The 22,784-nt window shown below is 41.7% G+C and overlaps 1 protein-coding gene across 5 annotated transcripts in view; it reads right to left on the bottom strand.

The window, feature by feature from the left end:
• Positions 1-3,160: 3,160 nt before the first annotated feature.
• ARHGAP19 (Rho GTPase activating protein 19) overlaps positions 3,161-22,784 on the bottom strand; it is an 81,759-nt gene continuing 62,135 nt past the window's right edge. For all 5 annotated transcript variants that reach the window (XM_058697337.1, XM_058697339.1, XM_058697338.1 and 2 more), the window contains 4 exons: positions 19,142-19,240; positions 13,638-13,748; positions 13,041-13,119; positions 3,161-7,106 (listed from right to left, as the gene is read on the bottom strand). In XM_058697337.1, coding sequence (XP_058553320.1) covers positions 7,102-7,106; positions 13,041-13,119; positions 13,638-13,748; positions 19,142-19,240 — 294 coding nt within the window. In that variant the 3' untranslated portion in view covers positions 3,161-7,101. The remainder of the gene's footprint in view (positions 7,107-13,040; positions 13,120-13,637; positions 13,749-19,141; positions 19,241-22,784) is intronic.

The raw sequence follows: 22,784 nt of genomic DNA on the forward strand, positions 1-22,784 counted from the left end.
TGAGATAAGGCATTCGTTGGCTAGCATGAGGCTTCGTACATTGTAAGTACTTGATAAATGGTGGCATTAGTGTTTCATTCACAGGAGGCTTGAACTCCTTAGAGCCCCTACCATAGTCTTATTTCAAGATGGGAAATTGGGAAGTTCATGGACAGGAGCAGCTCTTAAAAGCAACCTTTACTTGCCTACACCGATGTTGACGAACGGCTTCTGCACTAACAACCTTTAGACAGTCTGTTTCTTTTCTCTGTGGTTCAACTGAATTAAGCAGTCCTCAGTACCAAGGCACCACAAATTTTAAAAGTATTATTTCTGGGAACGAAAGCAGAAGCTAGCAATGACACTAGTGGCTCCTCCTGCTAACCTCCATCCCGGTTCCAAGGTAGAAGACTTGGGGTCTGGGCACCAGATGCTGCTGATAAAAGATACTAATGATCGGGGTGCCTGGGTGGCTCAGTCGGTTGAGCATCCGACTTTGGCTCAGGTCATGATCTTACAGTTTGTGGGTTCGAGCCCCACGTCGGGCTCTGTGCTGACAGTTCAGAGCCTGGAGCCTGCTTCGGATTCTGTGTCTCCCTCTCTCCCCCTCCCCTGCTCACTCTCTGTCTCTCTAAAATGAATAAACGTTAAAAAAAAAAAAAAAAGATATTAATGATCAAGTTGGAACAAATCTTGGCCATTGCTCCACCCCAATTTTTGTTTTTGCTTTTCATGGAGAAATTAAGGGGCTGGGACTTAAAAATATCTAAACAATCATGATGAACTCCACACCACAACCCTCTAGCCTGGGGTTCAGGCTCCTTACCATCCCCACCGCCATATGCCTTTACTTATTTTTCATTTTTTAATTTTTTGAGACAGTGAGAGCAAGGGAGGGGCATAGAGAGAGGGGTACAGAGGATCCCAAGCAGGCTCTGCGCTGACAGCCACGAGCCCGTTGCAGGGCTTAAACTCACAAACTGTGAGATCATGGCCTGAGCCGAAGTCGGACGCTCAAACAACTGAACCACCCAGGCACCCCCACCGTATGCTTTTAATTCAGAGATGTAGGTAGGAGCAAAAAGCGGGCAGCCCACCCCAGGGGACAGAGGCCACAGAACTAGCCCAGGAGGAAGGGGAGGCTAAGGAAACCTTTTCCCAGTTCTGTTTCCCATCTTCCCTTTCTGCTATTTAATGCATATCTGGCTTCTTCATTCCTTTCTACAATTCAAGTATAGATAATGTGCCCAGCACTGTACTAGGCATTTTGAACCTCCTCCTATTTTTCAAAATAACTCGTCTCCTCCACACTTTTTTCTTTTCTTTTGCATTACTCAGTTTCCCATGTGCTATCTATGAGTCTCTCCATGATTCACTCTCTGGAAAAAGATGTGGCTCCTTTCTTTACAGTAAATAATATATGAGTTGGCCCCCGGGGGCTGGGGAGAGACAGACAGTTCTGTGCAGCACCCAGGGAGCCTACATGGCAAACGAGGAGCACATGGGTAGGTAATGGAGTAAAGACAACTGCAGCGGTTTTATTTCAGTACAGATTTAAGTAACTCCTTTGTTATCAAAAATAACTATGTCAGCATCAATAACCTGCTGCTTATAAAATGTATTCTTGGCAGAGACAGAGAGAGAATTAACATCTAATGAATACTTGCCATCTGCCAGGCAGAGTGGAAGGCTCGTGGTTCTCGGTATTTTAGTGGTCAAGGACTCCTCTGGGATTCTTGTGGAAGCTACAAAATCTCTCCCTTAGAAAAATTCAAATGTACACAAAATTTTACATAGAATTACAAGGGCAAACAATGTTCCAAAGCACAATCACAGACCCCCAGACTAAAACTTCTTACGAGGGGCCCCTGGGTGGCTCAGTCAATTAAGTGTCCGACTCTTGGTTTCACCTCAGGTCATGATCTCATGTTTTGTGAGTTCGAGCCACACTAACAGCAGGGAGCCTGCTTGGAATTCTCTCTCTTCCTCTCTCTGCCCCTCCCCCACTTGCACTTTTTTCTCTCTCAAAATAAACATTAAAAAAAAATTGGGGCAGACGAACATAAGGGAAGGGAAACAAAAATAATATAAAAACAGGGAGGGGGACAAAACAAAAGAGACTCATAAATATGGAGAACAAACCGAGGGTTGCTGGAGGGGTTGTGGGAGGGGGAATGGGTTATATGGGTAAAGGGCATTAAGGAATCTACTGAAATCATTGCTTCACTATATACTAATTTGGATGTAAATTTTAAAAAATAAAAAATAAATTAAATACTTCAAAAAAAAAATTGGGCACCTGGATGGCTCAGTTGGTTAAGTGTCTGACTTTGGCTCAGGTCATGATCTCACGGTTCGTGAGTTCGAGCCCTGCATCGGGCTCTGTGCTGACAGCTCAGTGCCTGGATCCTGCTTCAGATTCTGTCTCCCTCTCTCTGCCCCTCCCCTACTCGTGCCTCTCTCTCTCCCTCTCTCTCAAAAGTAAATAAACATTAAAAAAATTAAAAAAAAAAAAAGACTTTTTGCCAAGCCCTTACATCTCCCAAGCCCTTACATAGCATTATTGAGACAAGATGCCATTATCCCCACCTTACAGATGAGGGTACATCCCCAAGGTCATATACATCATAAGTGGCAGAAACATTTCGACCAGGTTGTCTAAACACCTCAACTTGTTACCCTAGATGAAAATATCAATCGGTTTTTACTGTCATTATAACCGTCATTCCCTTTTTTTTTAAGATTTTAAGTAATCTCTTCGCCTGATGTGGTGCTCAAACCCACAACCCTGAGATCAAGAGTCACACGCTCCACCAACTGAGCCAGCCAGGCACCCCGTCATTCCTTATCTTTACACAAGGAAATAAAATCATGTGAGAGACTGAATCTGTGCAAAACATTCTAGACTCAACCACAGGACACCAGAAAGCTCAGACTTCCCAGAGGTTCCAATCCCATTTCTTATCAGCCAAAAGCCCCACTCCCAGTGAACTTCATCTACTCAGCTAGAAAACAAGCCAGAGGTGATTTTCTTAGACAGGTTTCATATTCCTCAGAATAAGAGGCCAACCTCTTTGTCAATATCTCAATAAAACTAAGGAGAAAAAATTTTTTAAGAAGCAATCTCTCCTTAAGATAATCTATCAGTGAAAATTGGAATTAAGAGACCAGTCAAAGCCTATGGATATGAAACAAAAGATTTAATTTCAGAATATTACATGAATAAAAAAGACAGTGCATATGGTTGTTTCTTTACAGTTACATAGATATATCCGATATATAGTCAAATAAGAATGATATACAAAAAATGGTGAAGCAGTTAAGAAACCTTGTTTCCATGTTGAGGGAGCTCAGGGAGAATGGGAGGGCAGCCCCTGCTATGAAGGGCCCCGGGGCAGGAGCGTTTTTTTCCCAATAGGCTCTGCCAGGCTCCCAGCAAGTGTGGGCAAGTGCTCTGCTCAATGGCTCTCTAGCCCCCAGGCTGTGGCCTCGCACACTCCAGCTTCCATGGCAACGCATGCGCTCAGACTATTACCACCCCACCTCCTCACTAGCTCCTGCACTGACTCTCCACTACACATTGGCATTGGCTGCTAGGGAAGCTAGCTTTTCCCTGGGGAGTTTTAGATTGGGTTAATTACCACTGGTTTGAAAAGCTTGTGCATCTTAGGAACCCAAATCTTCCCCAGATTCTAGAGCAATCTTGCCAAATGCCGGTATCCAGGTTTAGATCAAGGTCTTGTCTTCAGTACAAAAGCTTCAGGGTGGAGGGGACAGGGATGAGGTTCTCCCTGGGAAAAGGGAAATCTACTTAGAAAGGACCTTCCAGCATTTGCATGAGGCCCTGTGTGAAGTAAGGAAGCAGCGAGAGTCTAGAGAAGTCCATTCCCAAAGATGGCTGCCCCAGGTAAGCATGGGCCACACAGCTGGTCACTGCAAGGCACAGTTGCGATGACCACAGCTTCTCCTAAGAGGCAGTATTTTAAACCATATCCTAACAGAGGCTCCTGCGAGGGAAGCAGCACAAAAACACTGCTATCTGGGAGGAAAGGCTCTGCTCCGACACTCTGGGATCTGCTGGCTTCCTCACAGGCCAACAAAGAGCTGCCTCTGCAGTGGTCATCGCCGTCAACAGCCCTGCACTGCTCCATTTCCCAAGGGTGCTCCCTTGTCATTCCTGACAGACCCTAGAAAGATATTCAGGGTGAAGAGTGTGTGGAGGACCAACTGCCGCTTCAGTTACGATTTGTAAACAACCATCTCCTTTGACATGTTTTGGCACTCAGGTATCATCAGTATCTTCTAATCTTCTTTCGCTGCGGCAGTGGAGTTTTTCAAACCAGACTCACTGGTCCCAGTGCAAAAGTCTGTCATTATAAAAGGTTAGAAACCCCAGTGACTATGGTTTTCACTGATTCACCCAGTGATGTGAACCAAGGCGGTGCTCTGTGTTTCCATGCTCATGCCCACTGGCACAAATACACTGCCCTGCACTGACATATCAGAATCCATCGCAACTGACCCCAGAAAGAAATGAAATCTTAAAAATCATAAGAAGAGGCATTTCCAAAGAGACTGTTCCAACATGAAAAATAAACATAACAGATTAAAAAAACATCTTATAGATTAAAAAACTGTTAAATACTGGCTCAAGAATACCCGCCCACCAAGTCAGAAGGGAGACAGTACCCTTCTGTGGCAAATGACAAAGGGCTTTTGTCTTTGAGTTCTCCGTAAGATTCCACAGGATTAGAACGCTTACATATTATAAGGCAGAAGGTTATGCTGTTTATTTCTCAAATTTGGATTCCAACTGGATCACAGCTTCTATTAAAAAATTACCTATCACACCCTTTAAGCAAGGGAAAGTATATTTAATAAATAACTTAAATGAAACACACATACCCGAATACACACAAATTGCCCAAGGGAGCGAGCTATATAAAAGCATGTGCGTGTGACAAGCATCTTTCTCACCATCCTGGTGCCAGAACACTACCCTGGGGTATCAATTCCATCCAACCAAAGAAAGTCTCCTAAATCTCAGCCACCTTCCTCCAATAGAACACCAGAACAAACCTGATGAGAGGGAGCTATCAGGTCACTGCCCTGCTCTCTCCACCTGATGCCAGGCGTGTTTAACTGACCACGCCACTCTGAGATGAAACATTTAGATGAATAAAGAAATGAACTACAGAGTTAAGGGAGAGCATTACTTCAGTCTGGTCATACCAAAAGCAGCATCTGTTTGCATTCACTGGTAGCTGGTGCTTATTTTCTCAATAAGAAAAAAGCCAAATAGAAATCTACATAAGTGAATTTGCTAAAAATATTTTTAAGAATGACATAAAACTGTTTTAGAGAAAAGGGATTCTATGCAGGTTTATACTCCTCACCATCTACCGTTCACAATCCATTGAATTGGAAAGCCAAATTTTACATTTCCCTTCACTACTGCTGTTACAGCAGCAAATGAAACAGGAGGCACGGAAGAGGACTGACACCTGGACACAAAACCGAAGCATGCTGCCCGCAGAGTCATCTTCCGCTTCAGGAGAAACACAGCTTTTTCAATAGTTTGAAGATAGTCAGCAAATCATACTTTGCCGGGCAACTGCTTCCGCACAGAGCCTGACTCAGCTCCAGCACAGGGCAAGAGCAGCCGCGCAGCTTAATAGAGCAGGCCCGCTCCGAACGTCCTCGCCGGCCACACACCGCTCTCCGGGCAGTGAGTCCGCACACCGGATCAAAGCCATGCCACCGCTCACCTCCAACGCACATGAACATCCCCAACCAGGTCAAAGCCCCAGCCCCACCTCCAGACCACTCCCTTGCCCATCCTGACGAGGAGGGGGCAGCGCAGCAACCCTCCTCAAGCACTGGTGATAAGCCTTAACTGCTTCCAAAGGAGAACAGAGGATGCCTTTAAAGGATGCTCCTTTAAATCCTCCCAGCCCTGCAGAGTGATGCTGGCTTCCTCCCTGTGGCTCCAGCTTGCTCTCAGGAGACAGTCCAGCCGGCACACACCATCCCTTAGAAGGATGCAATATAATCCCATCCACAAGGAGTCACCACGGTCATAAAGCCAGCTGGCCCCATCCTAGTCACACTCCAGAGCTTCCACTACACTCAGATGTATCAGCAAACCTCTATTAAGCCGTCAGTGACTTTCCCTGAGTCACAGTGATTTGGCACAGAAGTACTGGCACCAGAGATGTTTTAGGTGAGAGGAGACTGAATGAAGGAAACGAGTTCAGCAACCACACAATTACTTTGGCATCACTGAGGAAAGGGGAAGAGAGGGAAGGAAGGAGGGAGAGATGCAAGGAGGGAGGAAGAGACAAAGTTTAACAAATGACATTTGTTAAAATATTCTATCATTCTGAATTCTCCCTTTTCAATGCCACAGGCCAAATACCCTGCAATCTCAGGCCCAAGAAATAATTTGTAAATTTCCGGGAAAGCTGTTAAGTTCTTTGGACACAAATGATATTGAGGAGTACAGCCTCATGAGACAAAGAGCTTTCCCAAAGCTTAAGGTGAAAAAGAAGGGAAAGATACCTGTCTTAGAGGCAACTTAGAGTACCTATCCGAAAAATGGCTTTAAAAAAGACAACAACAAACAAACAAGAAACAACCAAAATACCCCCAACACTAACAAAACAGAGAAAAGCCCCAAATATCAGTTAAAAATAGTATCAACCCACTAGGATTGACAGTACTTTTTAAAATAATCACTGACAGTTGAGCACAACTTTCATATTTTTAAAAATAATATCTGCCTGAACAAATACATGGAATGAGCACTGAAGCACACCTGGTCCTGCCCATTTACTGCGCTGTGTGAGCTGGTTGGCTAGTTCAGTGGTTTCCCCATGATATTTTCAAAGAGAGAGAAAGAGAGAGATGCCAGCACTCATTCAGTAGGCAGTCTATAGACATTATCCAGTGAGTGGGGTTAGAGGTGTCAGTCAGGTCACAGGATTAGGTGACTCTCACAATTTAAAATGCAGCAAGCAGGCTGCAAGTCCAAGCTTCTCCACGAGCAGTAATGATACCTGGCCCACTAAAGAGAAAATTCTGGGTGGACAACAGGAGAACTCTGGATCCTTCAGGGGAACCCTAGGCTGAAAGAAAAACAAGAACATTAAGCACATTTATAAACATTTCTTTTTGCAAACATCCCACCTAAAAGCTAGAGAATCTACACTTAATATTTCTACAAACTGAAGGTTCAATAGCTTGAGAATTTCTGACTCTCTATCAAATAAACATCACTTTGTCCACTTGCCCTAATCTCAGTTCATTGTAACAAATTGGGACACCTGGGTGGCTCAACTGGTTAAGCATACAACTTCGGCTCAGGTCATGATCTCATGGTTCATGAGTTTGAGCCTCACATCAGACTCTGTGCTGACAGCTCAGAGCCTGGAGCCTGCTTTGGATTCTGTGTTTTCCTCTCTCTCTGCCCCTCCCCCACCTCTCAAAAAATAAAGATTAAAAATAAATAAATTAAATTAAACTAAATTAAATAAAATTTTAAAAATGTAATGACAATAACAGCTACCACTTTACTGCTCTGAGTTTCTTATATACCTTATCTCATTTATCTTCATAACAATTTGTGCATGAGATAACACTCCTGCCATTTTATAGGTGAAGAATCTGAAGCCTACACAAGTTAACTTGCCCCAAGATAAATAGCTATTGAGCAGCAAAGCTGGGAAATGAACCAAAGCCTAACTGAATGCAGAGCTCATGTTCTTGCCACTACTACGCCTCTCACCAGCAAATGTTTACTAAATGCCTACTAGATGTCATTACTGAGAGAAAAAGAACAGGAGACAGGAGACCACAAATATATTCTTAAGTCTGGCCCTGTCTTTCAGAAAAGAAACTAGCTACAGATATTAGATGATACAAGTGAAGTAAATAATGACGATAAATCATACTAAATGTCAACATCTTAGTAGTGTCCACAAGAATCCAAAGGAAAACGCACATCTGGCTGGGTTAGCCAAAGAAGGTTTCAAAGGGGAGATGTGCGGTTCAGGTTAGGCTTTGAAGAATGGGTAAGATTCTAACTACTGAAAGTAATGCTCATTAATAAGGAAGTGCTACATCAGCAATTCTCATCTGGGGGTCCCCAGAGGACACTTGGCAATGTTTGGAGGCATTCTGGGCTGTCAAAACTGGGGGAAGGGTGCTACTGGCATCTAATGGGTAGAGACTAAGGGATGTGCTAACCATGGTACAATGTACAGGGTAGCTCATACAACAAAGAATTATCTGACCCAAAATGTCCACAGAAGCAGGTTGAGAAACCCTCTGCTAAATAAATCTCTTTGGAGAGTGTGTTCTTTTTTTTTTTTTTTTTTTTTCCCTTTTTAATTTTAGAGAGAAAGCTCAGGTGCATGTAAGGTGGGTAGGAGGGGTAGAAGGAGAAAAAGAGAGAATCTTAAGCAGGCTCCACACTCAGCCTGATGCGGGGCTCAATTCCATGACCCTGGGATCATGACCTGAGCCAGAATCATGTCAGATGCTCAACTGACTGAGCTACCTAGGCGCTCCTGGAGTGTGTTCTTGATGATGATAATTAAATTACATTATTTCCCTCAAATAATATTTGTTCCTTTTATAAAATCACCATCAAAAAATCTATTTATGTTGGGAATGCAAGCTGGTGCAGCCACTCTGGAACAGTTTGGAGGTTCCTCAAAAAACTAAAAACAAAACTACCCTATGACCCAGCAACTGCACTGCTAGGCATCTATCCAAGGGATGCAGGTGTGCTGTTTCGAAGGGACAAATGCACCCCCATGTTTATAGCAGCACTATCAACAATAGCCAAAGTATGGAAAGAGCCCAAATGTCCACTGATGGATGAATGGATAAAGAAGATGTGGTACACACACACACAGTGGAGTATTACTCAGCAATCAAAAAGAATGAAATCTTGCCATTTGCAACCACATGGATGGAACTGGATGGTATTTTGCTAAGTGAAATTAGTCAGAGAAACAAATATCATATGACTTCACTCATATGAGGACTTTAAGAGACAAAACAGATGAACATAAAGGAAGGGAAACAAAAATAATATAAAAACAGGGAGGGGGACAAAACATAAGAGACTCATAAATATGGAGAACAAACAGAGGGCTACTGGAGGGGTTGTGGGAGGGGGGATGGGCTAAATGGGTAAGGGGCACTAAGGAATCTACTCCTGAAATCATTGTTGCACTATATGCTAACTAATTTGGATGTAAATTTTAAAAAATAAAAAATAAAATCAGGAAAGAAAAGAAAACTTCACAGTACTTTCTATTATAGCATTTTTGGCTAAGATTTAAACAGGAGAAACCTGGAGCTTCGATGTATAACTTGAAAATTTGTAATTTTTCACAGCAGTTTTTAATCCAAAGAATTTTGAATAAAATCTAATTAATTATGGAAAAAAAATACGAATAAAGATTTCCAAATAACTATTAAAAAAATTTAGTTATATTCATTGCATTAAAAGAATCAGACAGCAGGTAAATGGATCTGTGTCCTTGGAAACTGGAAGAGAATTCAGATCTGGAGATCCAGGTCTGGGAGCAGTTATCCTAAAGAGAGAATAGAGCGGTGGATTAGCCCAAGCTGCTGAGAGGGAAAAAGCAAGAGCAGAGATAAGCAGGGAACTCAAGACAGATAACTTAAAAACAGAAAGCAGAGGTAGACCAGCAACAGTAAGCCACCACAGAAGTGGAAAAGAATTAACAAGGAAGGAGAATAAGAATAGGATATCATCATGACAGCCAAGGAAGGCTTTTCAAGATGGAGGAAATGACTAAGGGGAGGGCAAAGCGAAAATGCCACTGCCTAATCCAATCAAAGGTGCTCATTAACTGTGGGCTCCCACTATTCTGAATCCTTAACATTTTTTTTTTTTTTAATTTTTAAGTAGGCTCCACGCCCAACATGGGGCTTGAACTCACGACCCTGAGATCAAAAGTCGCATTCTCAGGGCACCTGGATGGCTCAGTTGGTTGAGCGTTCAGCTTCAGCCCAGGTCAAGATCTCGGAGTTCGTGAATTTGAGCCCCACATCCGGCTCACTGCTTTCAGTGTGGAGCCCACTTTGGATCCTGTGCCCTCCTCTCTCTCTGCTCCTCTACCGCTCATGCTCTCTCCCTCTCTGTCTGTCTCTCTCTCTCTCTCTCTCTCTCTCTCTCTCTCTCTCTCTCTCTCTCTCAAAAAGGAATCAACATTAAAAAGAGAGAGAGTTGCATGCTCTACCAAGTCAGCCAGGCACAACTGAATCACTAACATTGAGAATCTAACAAAACTATATATTCTGTCCTCCAAAAAAACGTACATAGGCATCTACAAATGAAATAACACTAACAATACTAGGAACTTTATCAGAGCCTTTAGAAGGTCCACAGGAACAGCTCAAGAACCCTTGCTCTAAATCTTCTTGGTAAGGGGCACCTGGGTGGCTCAGTCAGTTAAGTGCCCGACTTCAGCGCAGGTCACAATCTCATGGTTCGTGGGTTCGAGCCCCACATTGGGCTCTGTGCTGACAGCTGACAGCCTGGAGCCTGCCTCGGATTCTGTGTCTCCCTCTCTCTCTCTGCCCCTCCCCTGCTCTGTCTCTCAAAAATGAATAAAAAAAACATTAAAATTTTTTTTATAAAAATTAAAAAATCTTCTTGGTAAAATATGAACCTGGCTTCTTTTTTTTTTTCTTTTTTTTTTAACTGTTTATTTTTGAGAGAGAGAGCACAAACCGGGGAGGTGCAGAGAGAGGGGGACAGAGGATCCAAAACAGGCTCTGCGCTGACAGCAGAGAACCCCATGCAGGGCTCGAACACACTAATGGAACCATGAGCTCATGACCTGAGTCAAAGTTGGACGCTCAACCAACTAAGCCAACCAGGCACCCTGAACCTGGCTTATTTCTCTCTCCTGAAAGTAGAACTGTCAATATAAAAAGACTTATTATTTCTTGATTATTTTAAAAAATGAAAGCCACAAAAGGTATAATTGATACAAAACAATGTATCCTTCAAAAATAACTTATACTTAGCTTTGATTCATGGATATATAGGTTAGGTAAAAATATTTAGACACACATAACTCAAATACCCAACTTGCCTCAATCAGACAGCCCCTCCTTTAAGTCCGAAGATGGAAAGAAAAAGAGCTCAGATAATTCATTCAAGGATAAGGAATAAGACTATACTGAAATCTGGGAATGCAAGCTGGTGCAGCCACTCTGGCAAACAGTATGGAGGTTCCTCAAAAAATTAAAAATAGAACTACCCTACGACCCAGCAATTGCACTACTAGGTATTTATCCAAGGGATACAGGTGTGCTGTTTCGAAGGGGCACATGCATCCCAATGTTTATAGCAGCCCTATTGACAATAGCCAAAGTATGGAATGTCCATCGACGGATGACTGGATAAGGAAGATGTGGCATACACATACAATGGAATATTACTCAGAAATCAAAAAGAATGAAATCTTGCCATTTGCAACTACATGGCTGGAACTAGAGGGTATTATGCGAAGTGAAATTAGTCAGTCAGAGAAAGACAGATATGACTTCACTCATATGAGGAATTTAAGATACAAAACAGATGAACATAAGAGAAGGGAAGCAAAAATATAAAAACAGGGAGGGGGACAAAACAGAAGAGACTCTTAAATATAGAGAACAAACAGAGAGTTACTGGAGGGGTTGTGGGAGGGGGGGATGGGCTAAATGGGTAAGGGGCATTAAGGAATCTACTCCTGAAATGATTGTTGCACTATATGCTAACTAATTTTGATATACACTTAAAAAAAATAAAATCAATAAAAGTTTTAAAAAAGACTATACTGAAATCTAATCTTTTAGAAGAGAATAAAGATTTATCCATAAGGATTGGATTTTTGTTCTCTTTCTATTGCTGATATCTCAAATCATAATTATGCTCAGATCTCATTAGTAAAATGCACATGTCAAACCAGAGATCACTTCATCTGCCACAGGAGCCTTTTAAAATAAGACCAAGTCTCAACCATTTTTCTCTAGTCACACTAGCACTACTTGTCAATGCTTCTAAAACACTATTTCAATGAAGTCTCACAAGATATCTGTGAACTAGATATAACTATTATCCTTATTTTCAGAGAAGGAAACAAGCTCAGAGAGAATGAATGGTCTTCCTGGGCCAGAGGAATAATGCCTTAAATCAGGTCTAACAACAAGTCCCCTGGTCCTCCCAGTGGGCCACATGGCTTCTTCAGAGGAAAGCACAGCAGCCGCTACTTTTCATCCCCAAGCCTTGGGCAACTGGCAGTCAGTGCCAAATAATCTTTTTTGTTCTAAGTATTGTCTGAAATATGTTGTATGATATGATTTCCAGGATCCGTCAGCTATTTATTCACTGAAAGCCTCACTGAGTAAACAAGGCCAAAGTCGACACAGAAAGAGAACATAACTATTCCATGTTTATTGAGCATATTCTTAGCACTTCTGTACTTGGTTTCACAAATTAGTTTACACATGCTTTTAATTTTCTTAACAAGTATTCTTAAAATTCTTTTTTTTTTTCAACGTTTTTTATTTATTTTTGGGACAGAGAGAGACAGAGCATGAATGGGGGAGGGGCAGAGAGAGAGGGAGACACAGAATCGGAAACAGGCTCCAGGCTCCGAGCCATCAGCCCAGAGCCTGACGCGGGGCTCGAACTCACGGACCACGAGATCGTGACCTGGCTGAAGTCGGACGCTTAACCGACTGCGCCACCCAGGCGCCCCTCTTAACAAGTATTCTTAAGATTTTGTTCACATGTGTCCCATCTGTCCAAGAATGCAGGGACCATGGGGGCTGTCTTCACAGCTCTGCACCTCAGCACCTGGGACAGCGCTAGGTATGTTATCAATAACCATCTGCTAAATGAACTCAAGGGCAAAGACCCAGTCTTGCTATTTGACTTTGCTTCTGACACTGGGAATTCAAAAACTGCTCCTGACTGCTAAATGCAGAAAGGACTTACATTCAGTAAGAATAAATATAATCAGTACCTTTTTTCCCCTCTTTCTTCCCCTCAGACCATTTCAATCTTGTTGGCATCAATGTGACAGCTGGAGAACCAGGAAATAACTGTAACAAGAAAATTTTATAGTGGCTTAAATGTGCTTATATCATTCTTATACATGGACTACTAACAGAAGAATTATTTGCTTGTTCCATTTCAGTGTGAAGAGTTTCACGGAGGCAGATTGTATTTATATCATTAACCTTAATTGATTTTATTGCTGGCTTGATGAAGCAGCATGTCTAGTATACCTGAGACTACCCAACAAGTAATGCAGTGTCAAGCAGGCCCAGCTCAGTGTTACCTGCCCCCTAGAGTCTCCCTGTAAGGACTGGAATAGTTCCAGCACTTTGTGGATCTATTTCACCATATTTGTCACCTCTGCGTATGACTGGCTATACTCTCCTGGAACTCCACGTGTGTTTGTTTTGACCATCAACATACGTGAAAGGACTGAAGAAAAGGCATAGTTTCATGGCCCAGAGAAACACAACACGAAATAAAACAGATGACAGACAGTATAGCAATATTTCTCCTTTCTACAAATGTACACAAAGAGAAAGTCTGAAGAACAGGATCTTACTAAGTTCATATTTTCTTTGCTGGCTCTCTTCAGTTCACCAATGGCTATAGATTCCGGAGTAGGGTACTTGTTTTTCTTTTCTGACATCATCTGATTTCCCAGGACCTTCCGCTGATTTAGGAAGAGAAAATATGTGATTTATAAAGATTGACTCTATCTGTATAATAGCTATACTGATCTTTTAAACTACAGTTTCTTTCTTTTTTTTTTTTTAAGTTTATTTATTTTGAGAGAGAGAGAGAGAAAATGAGCAAGTAGGGAAGGGGCAGAGAGAGAGGGAGAAGGAGGATCCAAAGCTGGCTCCATGCTGTCAGTGCAGAATCTAACATGGGGCTTGAACTCACAAACCATGAGATCATGACTTGAGCCAGATGCTTAACTGACTGAGCCACCTAGGTGCTCCACTACAGTTTCTTAGTTTAAAATTTTTTCAAAGAAATAAAAAAGTTACAAAAATTAAAATAACTAAAAATAAAAATTAAAAAATTTCAGCTTTCTGATAAATTCTGCCAGGGCATCTTATACAAAGAAGTCCAAAACATGTTACAAAAAACCTTGAAATTATTGCCTTTCTTTTTTTTTTTTTTTTTAATTTTTTTTAACGTTTATTTATTTTTGAGACAGAGAGAGACAGAGCATGAACAGGGGAGAGGCAGAGAGAGAGGGAGACACAGAATCAGAAGCAGGCTCCAGGCTCCGAGCCATCGGCCCAGAGCCCGACACGGGGCTCCAACTCACGGACCGTGAGATCGTGACCTGAGCTGAAGTCAGACACTTAACCGACTGAGCCACCCAGGCACCCCAAATTATTGCCTTTCTTTAGGTGATCACTTTTCCTCTACATTTAAAATAGCTGAAATGTAAGAAGCAATTTTATAGTTGATTTAAACTAGCTAATGCAGGCCAATTACAGTGTTTCTAAGAACATTAAAAAAAAAAAACCAAAACCACCAGTTATTTACCAATATAATTTTTTTTCCCAAAGACATGTGGTCTCTGGCAGCTATTAAGAGTCCCCTCTCTGGGGCGCCTGGGTGGCGCAGTCGGTTAAGCGTCCGACTTCAGCCAGGTCACGATCTCGCGGTCTGTGAGTTCGAGCCCCGCGTCAGGCTCTGGGCTGATGGCTCGGAGCCTGGAGCCTGTTTCCGATTCTGTGTCTCCCTCTCTCTCTGCCCCTCCCCCGTTCATGCTCTGTCTCTCTCTGTCCCAAAAATAAATAAAAAACGTTGAAAAAAAAAAAAAGAGTCCCCTCTCTACTAAAGGACACTTCTGCGAGGTCCACTCTAAGACTGCCTCCCTGTCACATCCTCATACAGGATTAGAAAATTTGGGGAGAGTCTTTAAGAGTTTCTAATACAGCCACAAGAGCATGCAGGTCTTCTTAAGAGGGTCACATGCCTATATTGGCATTCAGAGCAGGACAAAAAGCCCTTTCATCTCTGAACAGCTTAGAAGCTCACCTAACCTACTGTAACAGCTGACGGTGACAATTCTATCATCTTTGAGGAAATCTTCCGTTTTTCTTCTTAGATTAAGTTTAAATCCCAAAAAAGGAATGTAACAAAACTAAAAGATTAAACTTTACAATATAAATTTTAGCAGCAATATTAAGAATATTCCAATGCAGGGGCACCTGGGTGGCCCAGTCGGTTAAGCATCTGGACTCTTGATTTAGGCTCAGGTCATGGTCTCAAGTTTGTGAGTTTGAGCCCCGTGTCAGGCTCTGTGCTGACAGTGGAGAGACTGCTTGGGATTCTCTCTCTCTCTCACCCTCTCTCTCACCCTCCCCCACTCTCTCTCTCTCTCAAAATAAATAAATAAACTTTAAAAAAAAGAATATTCCTGGGGCGCCTGGGTGGCTTGATCGGTTAAGTGTCCGACTTTGGCTCAGGTCATGATCTCACGGTCTGTGAGTTCAAGCTCCACGTCGGGCTCTGTGCTGACAACTCAGAGCCTGGAGCCTGTTTCAGATTCTGTGTCTCCCTCTCTCTCTGCCCCTCCCCTGTTCATGATCCGTCTCTCTCTGTCTCAAAAGTAAATAAACATTAAAAAAAATTAAAAAAAATTAAAAAAAAAGAATATTCCAATGTAATAAATTATTTACATGAGAGGAATTCTGGAGGAAAGGGTCTAGCCCAAAAAAAAGGGATCAAAGCAGAATATAAATCAAATACCTAAAACACAGAAGTACCAGAAAAATGAGACCACTACATCTTCCTTTCTGAAATCAGGTATCACCTCAGAAAAGCTGAAATGGGGATCCTAGGAGCCATAGGACAGGCTGTAAAGCTTCCAATGAACTTTTTTTTTTTTTTTAATTTTTTTTTAATGTTTATTTATTTTTGAGACAGAGAGAGACAGAGCATGAACGGGGGAGGGTCAGAGAGAGGGAGACACAGAATCTGAAACAGGTTCCAGGCTCCGAGCTGTCAGCACAGAGCCCGACGCGGGGCTCGAACTCACGGAGTGCAAGATCATGACCTGAGCCGAAGTCGGCCGCTCAACCGACTGAGCCACCCAGGCACCCCCGCCAATGAACTTTTAAAAAGACATTTCATTACCCCGTCTCTATTGAGCAGAAACCTCTATTATTAGCTCAAAATCTCTTCATTTAGAACAAAAATACTTTATCCTTTTGTTTCATAAAATTTGTTAATGTTTGTATTTAAAGTTGCTGTTCTAAAATGTTTTCTCCTGGCAGAATTATAAGCTCTATTATAATTCTAAAGTTCTAAATTCTCTCTCAGTAAGTTAAGTGGGCACTTGCCAAGAGGATATACTCTATATTTACATCTGAAGCAACACTTAGCATGACATCTAGAGCCACCGCAGAGACCTCACTAGAAAGAGAAAACTACACCGTCTAGCTTCAGTTAAAGAAACATTTGACTGACACATAGAGAAATACCTAACAACTTTTCTTGTTATCAATAATCTCAATGACAGGAAGTCAGAGGAAATGACAGACTTCCAAGTAAAATGAACCAAAAAGGATGCTCATTTCATGAACTACACCTAAGCAGGTGAGTATACTGCTAGGGTTCTAGCAAAATAAATTACTTTTTAATTATAGTAAAATATACACAACACAAAATTTACCATTTTAACCACATTGAGTATGTAGTTCAGTGGCATTACTTCCATTCATATTGTTGTGCAACCATCACACCATCCACCTCCAGAATTTTCTCATCTTCCCAAATAGAAACTGTGTACCCACTAGACAATAATTCCCAACTCCCCCCGCCCCAAACCCTTAGCCCCTAACAACCACCATTCTACTTTCTTTCTCCATGAATTAGACTATTCTAGGTCTCTCGTATAAATGACATCACATAGTACGTGTTCTTTTATGACTGGTTTATTTCATTTGGCATAATGTCCTCAAGGTTCATTCATGTTGTGGTATATGTCAGAATTTCCTTCCTTTTTAAGGCTGAAGAGTATTCCACTGCGTGTATATACAACATTTTGTGTACCCATTCATCTGTCAACAGATACTTAGGTGGCTTCCACCTTTTGGCTATTGTGAATAATACTGCTACAAACATGGGTGTACAAATATCTGGTTCTTATCCTTGCTTGTGATTCTCTTGGGTGTGTACCCAGAAGTGGACTTGCTGAATCATATGGTAAAATCCTTTTAATTTTTTGAGGAACTGCCACACTGTTATCCTTGGCAGCTGCGCCATTTTCCATTCCTAACAATAGTGCACAAGGATTCCAATTTCTCCACATCCTCCCTGACACTTGTTCTTTTCTGTTTGTTTTTTTATTTCTTTTATGTTTATTTAGTTTTGAGAGAGAGAGAGAGAGAGAGAGAGACAGAGCGTGAGCGGCAGAGGGGCAGAGAGAGAGGGACACAGAATCCGAAGCAGGCTCCAGGCTCTGAGATGTCAGCACAGAGCCCAATGTGGGACTCAAACTCACGGACCGCAAGATCATGACCTGAGCTGAAGTTGGACGCTTAACCGACTGAGCCACCCAGGCACCCCTGTTTGTTTGTTTTTTTAATAATAGCCATCATACTGTGTATGACTTGCTATCTCACTGTGGTTTTGATTTGCATTTCCCTAAAAGATAAGTGATATTGAGCATGTTTTCATGTGTTTATTGGCATTTGTGTATCTTCTTTGGAGAAATGTCAGAGTCCTTTGCCCATTTTTTAATTTTCTTTTTCTATCGTTGTAAGAGTTCATTATATATTCTGGGCTCCTTATCAGACATATGTTTTACAAATATTTTACATTCTGTGAGTTGCTCTTTCATTCTGTTGATCACAAAGGCAATTTTGATGTTAAGCAAGACTAATGTAGCAGAAGGTACTCGCCCCCCACAGATCAGGATTGAGAGTGAATTCTAAACTTCTATTAATGATAATAGCTAAGGCCAAAATTAGGGCTAGATGACATAGCAATGGCTAACAACTGCAGCTTACAGAAAAAATACATATTACAAGGTCTTTATTTTTTTAGGGAATAATGTTTACTTTTAAACAGAGCTCCTTAATGTTGCTGGATTTATAGATTTTAATAACGTTAAAACAATTTTTTAAAATAAATACAGCAGAACACAGAACTGTGCTTAATCTCTCTCCAAGTTAACCAGAACATTGCCTTAGTTTATGTCTGAAAATTTGAACCCCATAATTGGGTTATCTACTGCCACCTAATGGCAACATCCCTTAATCACAAATTGAGATCATCCGTGAAGACCTGTGAATTCAACCCACAAGCATAGTGAGGGCAGCAACAGCACAGAAGTAGATACTGTATTTGTTTTAAAAACAAGATTTTTAAGTAATTTGATACAGAGGAAATATACAACTGATTGAAGTAATAAGCTTACAAAAATTTCAGCTACCTGAAACTCACTAGGCTATCAGAAAATCCATTTTCTGGGGGCACCTGGGTGGCTCAGTTGGTTAGGTGGCCAACTTTTGATTTCAGGTCAGGTCATGATCTCACAGTTTGTGGGTTTTGAGCCCCACATCAGGCTCCACGCTGATAGCATGGAGCCTGCTTGGGATTTTCTCTCTTTCTGTCCCACCCCCACTGGTGCACAAGCCACACACGCTCTCTCCATCTCTCTCTTCTCTCTCAAAATAAACTTCAAAAAAAAAAATCCATTCCCAAACCATTTCCACAAGCCTGTCAACTCCCTCGCTTCTCCAAGAGCTTTTGTAAATTGTGCAGTGAAATGTGTAGCACAAAACAAAGAACACTCTACACTGCTCAGGAATGGGACTCTGTCCTCAGCCCCCAAAGAAAAGGAAGGACCTTTCTTTTATTCTCCCCTTCTCCAATCACAGAACCCCTTCTCCAATTTGAAACAGCAAAATGCTATAAAAACTAAAAGTTTTTCCAAATTCTATCTTTAACCTCTTACAAACAAACCCTTTATAGGATCCCAAAGAATAGAAGAAAACTGTTTATGCATAAGAAAAGTCACACTGTTAAATTTTCTCTAAGTCAATGCTGAAAACGACAGCACAGCATACCTACCTTGATAAGGCCACTGAAGGAACGTGAACGGGCTCTCTTCTGTACCTGAGGAGTAGAAGATTCTCGCCCTGGTGTCTGAGTCACTGACTGCTTATTAAACTAAGAGAAAACATAAACATTTTACTATTATTTCCCCCATCAAGAGATAGGATTCTGTAATAATCAATAGCTAAGTATAAACATCCAGAAAAATCCAGGAATAAGTGAGTCTCCACACATATGGATTGGTAGGTTGGCAAGCAAATCTCAAAGCAAATGATGTTGCCAAAAAAATTCAAAAATTTTTAAATTACTCTAAGAAGACTGCACTTCATTTTCCTTTTCACATGTACTATATGAGGTTGGAAATGTTACCCCTATTTTACAGACAAGGAAACTGAGACTCTGGGAGTTATGTAATTTGTCCAAGATCTCCAGCTGGTAATCAAGACTTTTCTGCAGAAAGTACCTTGAACAAAGAGAGTGACTAGCACAACCTAAAACAGTCCTTAATTTAACATAAACTGCACACAGAATAAAAAAGTGACTAAAGCTCTTTAAATGGACATCTATCATGATTGCTTGCCAGCATTATTATCAGAGGAAATACATCAGAATAAAAATTTGTCGGGGTACCTGGGTGGCTCAATCGGTTAAGCATCCGAATCTTGATTTTGGCTGAGGTCACAATCTCACGGTTTGTGAGACTGAGCCACGAGTCAGGCTCTGCACTGGACGTGGAGACTACGTAGGATTCTCTCTCCCCCTCTCCCTCTGCCCCTCCCCAACTTGCTCGTGCCCTCTCTCTCAAAAGAATTGGCATTTTTATCAATATCAGCTCTCTGTTTAATAGTATCTAACATGGAAAAATGGAAGACCTAAGACATTATATAGTCTTATTTAATGCTTTGATTAGCCATTCATCTTCCCAGTTACAAAAAATGACATAGTACTTAATTCTACTTATCTTCCTTTTCGACATATAGTTTTTACAGGTGAATTTTAATTTTGCAAATTTTTATCAGTTCAGGTTCAGTTCTGGAGACTTTAAAAAATGACACTTTTTATACATATTATATAGGTACCAAAATGTTCTCGACATTAATTATCTCAGCTGACAGAAAATTTAGTCACTTCTAAAGAGCTTCGCAAGCAAGCATCCCTCCAGGGTATATTGGGACAAGTGACAACCCATCATTCCTGATCATGTTGGACAGGTACAGTAAGGTGGGTTCTCTTGTATCCAGCTTGTGAGAGCATTAATAACTTTCTGGGAAGCTGTTTAGCAATGTGTGTCCAGAGTCTTTTAAAAATGCATACAGTAGCCCCCCTTTATTCATGGTTTTGCCTTCCGTGGTTTCAGCTACCTGTAATCAACCACAGTCCAGAAGCAGATGATCCTCCTTCCGATGTACGGTCAGAGGTCAGTAGTAAGCCTAACGCTACATCATAATGCCTACATCATTCACCTCACTTCACCAAATCACATGAGCATTTTATCACTTCGCATTATCATAAGAAGGGTGAGAACACTATAGTAAGGTATGTTGAGAGAGAACACATCCACATAACTTTTATTACAGTATACTGTTATATTTGTTCTATTTTATTATTATTGTGGTTATTGTTATTGTTGTTAATCTCTCATTGGGCCTAATTTATAAATTAAACTTTATCATAAGTATGTATGTATTAAAAAAACATAGTATATATAGCGTTCAGCACTATCCACAGTTTTCAGGCATCCACCGGGGGTTTTGGAATGCATCCCCTGAAGATAAGAGGCAGGAACTACTGTATTAAAAAACTCACACCAGGGGCGCCTGGGTGGCGCAGTCGGTTAAGCGTCCGACTTCAGCCAGGTCACGATCTCGCGGTCTGTGAGTTCGAGCCCCGCGTCAGGCTCTGGGCTGATGGCTCAGAGCCTGGAGCCTGTTTCCGATTCTGTGTCTCCCTCTCTCTCTGCCCCTCCCCCGTTCATGCTCTGTCTCTCTCTGTCCCAAAAATAAATAAAAAACGTTGAAAAAAAAAAAATTAAAAAAAAAAAAAAAAAAAACTCACACCACCTATGAAGTTCTTACCAAAAAGAAAAAAACCTAATTGATATTCAAATCAGTTTCTATAATTAGATCTAACTACAAATGTATAATAAATACAGAGGATGGAGGAACATGTTAAATAAAACCGCAGAAGTGCAACCAGCAAGATCCAGTCTGTGGAAACCAATCTGGTTTCTTTCACAAATGAAGTGCAGAGAGAGAATGTGTGTATTTAAACACAAATGCAGTAACCTGGATTAGATCCTGACACAGAAAAAGGGTATCAGCGAAAGAACTGATAAAATCTGAGTAAAATCTATCATGTTAATAGTAACATTAAGTTTTAACAATTTTTTTTAAGAGAGAGAGAGAGAGAGAACACAAGTGCGAATGAGGGAGACAGGGCAGAGACAGGGGGAGAGAATCCCAAGCAGACTCCACAACGGTGCAAAACCAGACATGGGACTAGCAGAAGATCATGCATGACCTGAGCCAAAATCAAAAGTCGGATGCTTAACCAACTGAGCCACCTAGGCATCCCAGTCTTAACAATGTTAACATCAGGAGTGAAGGGTACCCTGAGTGAAGGGTATGTGAGAATTCTCTGTATTATATTTGCAAGCTTTTCCTAAATCTAAATTTTACTTATTATTTTTTTTAATGTTTATTTATTTTTTGAGAAAGAGAGAGACAGAGAGTGAGTGGGGGAGGGGCAGAGAGAGAGAGGGAGACACAGAATCAGAAGCAGGCCCCAGGCTCTGAGCTGTCAGCAGAGTCAGATGTGGGGCCCGAACTCACAAACCATGAGATCATGACCTGAGCTGAAGTCAGACGCTTAACGAACTGAGCCACCCAGGTGTCCTGTAAATCTAAATTGTTTTAAATTTAAGGGCCAGCTGGGTGGCTCAGTCGGTTGGGTGTCCGACTTCGGCTCGGGTCATGATCTCACGGGTCAGCTCTGTGCTGACAGCTCCGGGTCAGACTCTGTGCTGACAGCTCAGAGCCTGGGGCCTGCTTTGTGTTCTCTTCCCTCTCTCTCTGCCCCTCCGCCCCCACTCGCATGCTCTCTCTCTCTCTCTCTCTCTCTCAAAAAATGAACATTTAAAAAAAAAAAAATTTAAGTTTACTCAGGGACGCCAGGGTGGCTCAGTCATGTAAGCATCTGACTTCAGCTCAGGTCATGATCTCACAGTTCAGGAGTTCAAGCCCCGTGTCAGGCTCAGAGCCTGGAGCCTGCTTCAGATTCTGTGTCTCCCTCTCTCTCTGCCCCTCCCCTGCTCACACTCTGTCTCTCTCTCTCTCAAAATTAAACAAACATTAAAAAAATGAAAAATAAGTAAATAAACAAATGAATTTAAGATTATTCAAACAAACTTTGGCAATGTTTTAGGGGGAAAAAGGGGGGAGAGAAAGAGAGACCTATATATTAAAAGGGATCTAGGGGCGCCTGGGTGGCTGAGTTGGTTAAGCATCCACCTTCAGCCCAGGTCATGATCTCACAGTTCATGGGTTCAAACCCCATCTTGGGCTCTCTGCTATCAGCGCGGAGCCCGCTTCAGATCCTCTGTCCCCCTCTCTCGCTGCTCCTCCCTTACTCCCGTGCTCTTTCTCTCTCTAATATAAAT

Source organism: Neofelis nebulosa, chromosome 13 (genome assembly GCF_028018385.1).
Source record: "Neofelis nebulosa isolate mNeoNeb1 chromosome 13, mNeoNeb1.pri, whole genome shotgun sequence".
Lineage (NCBI taxonomy): Eukaryota > Metazoa > Chordata > Mammalia > Carnivora > Felidae > Neofelis > Neofelis nebulosa.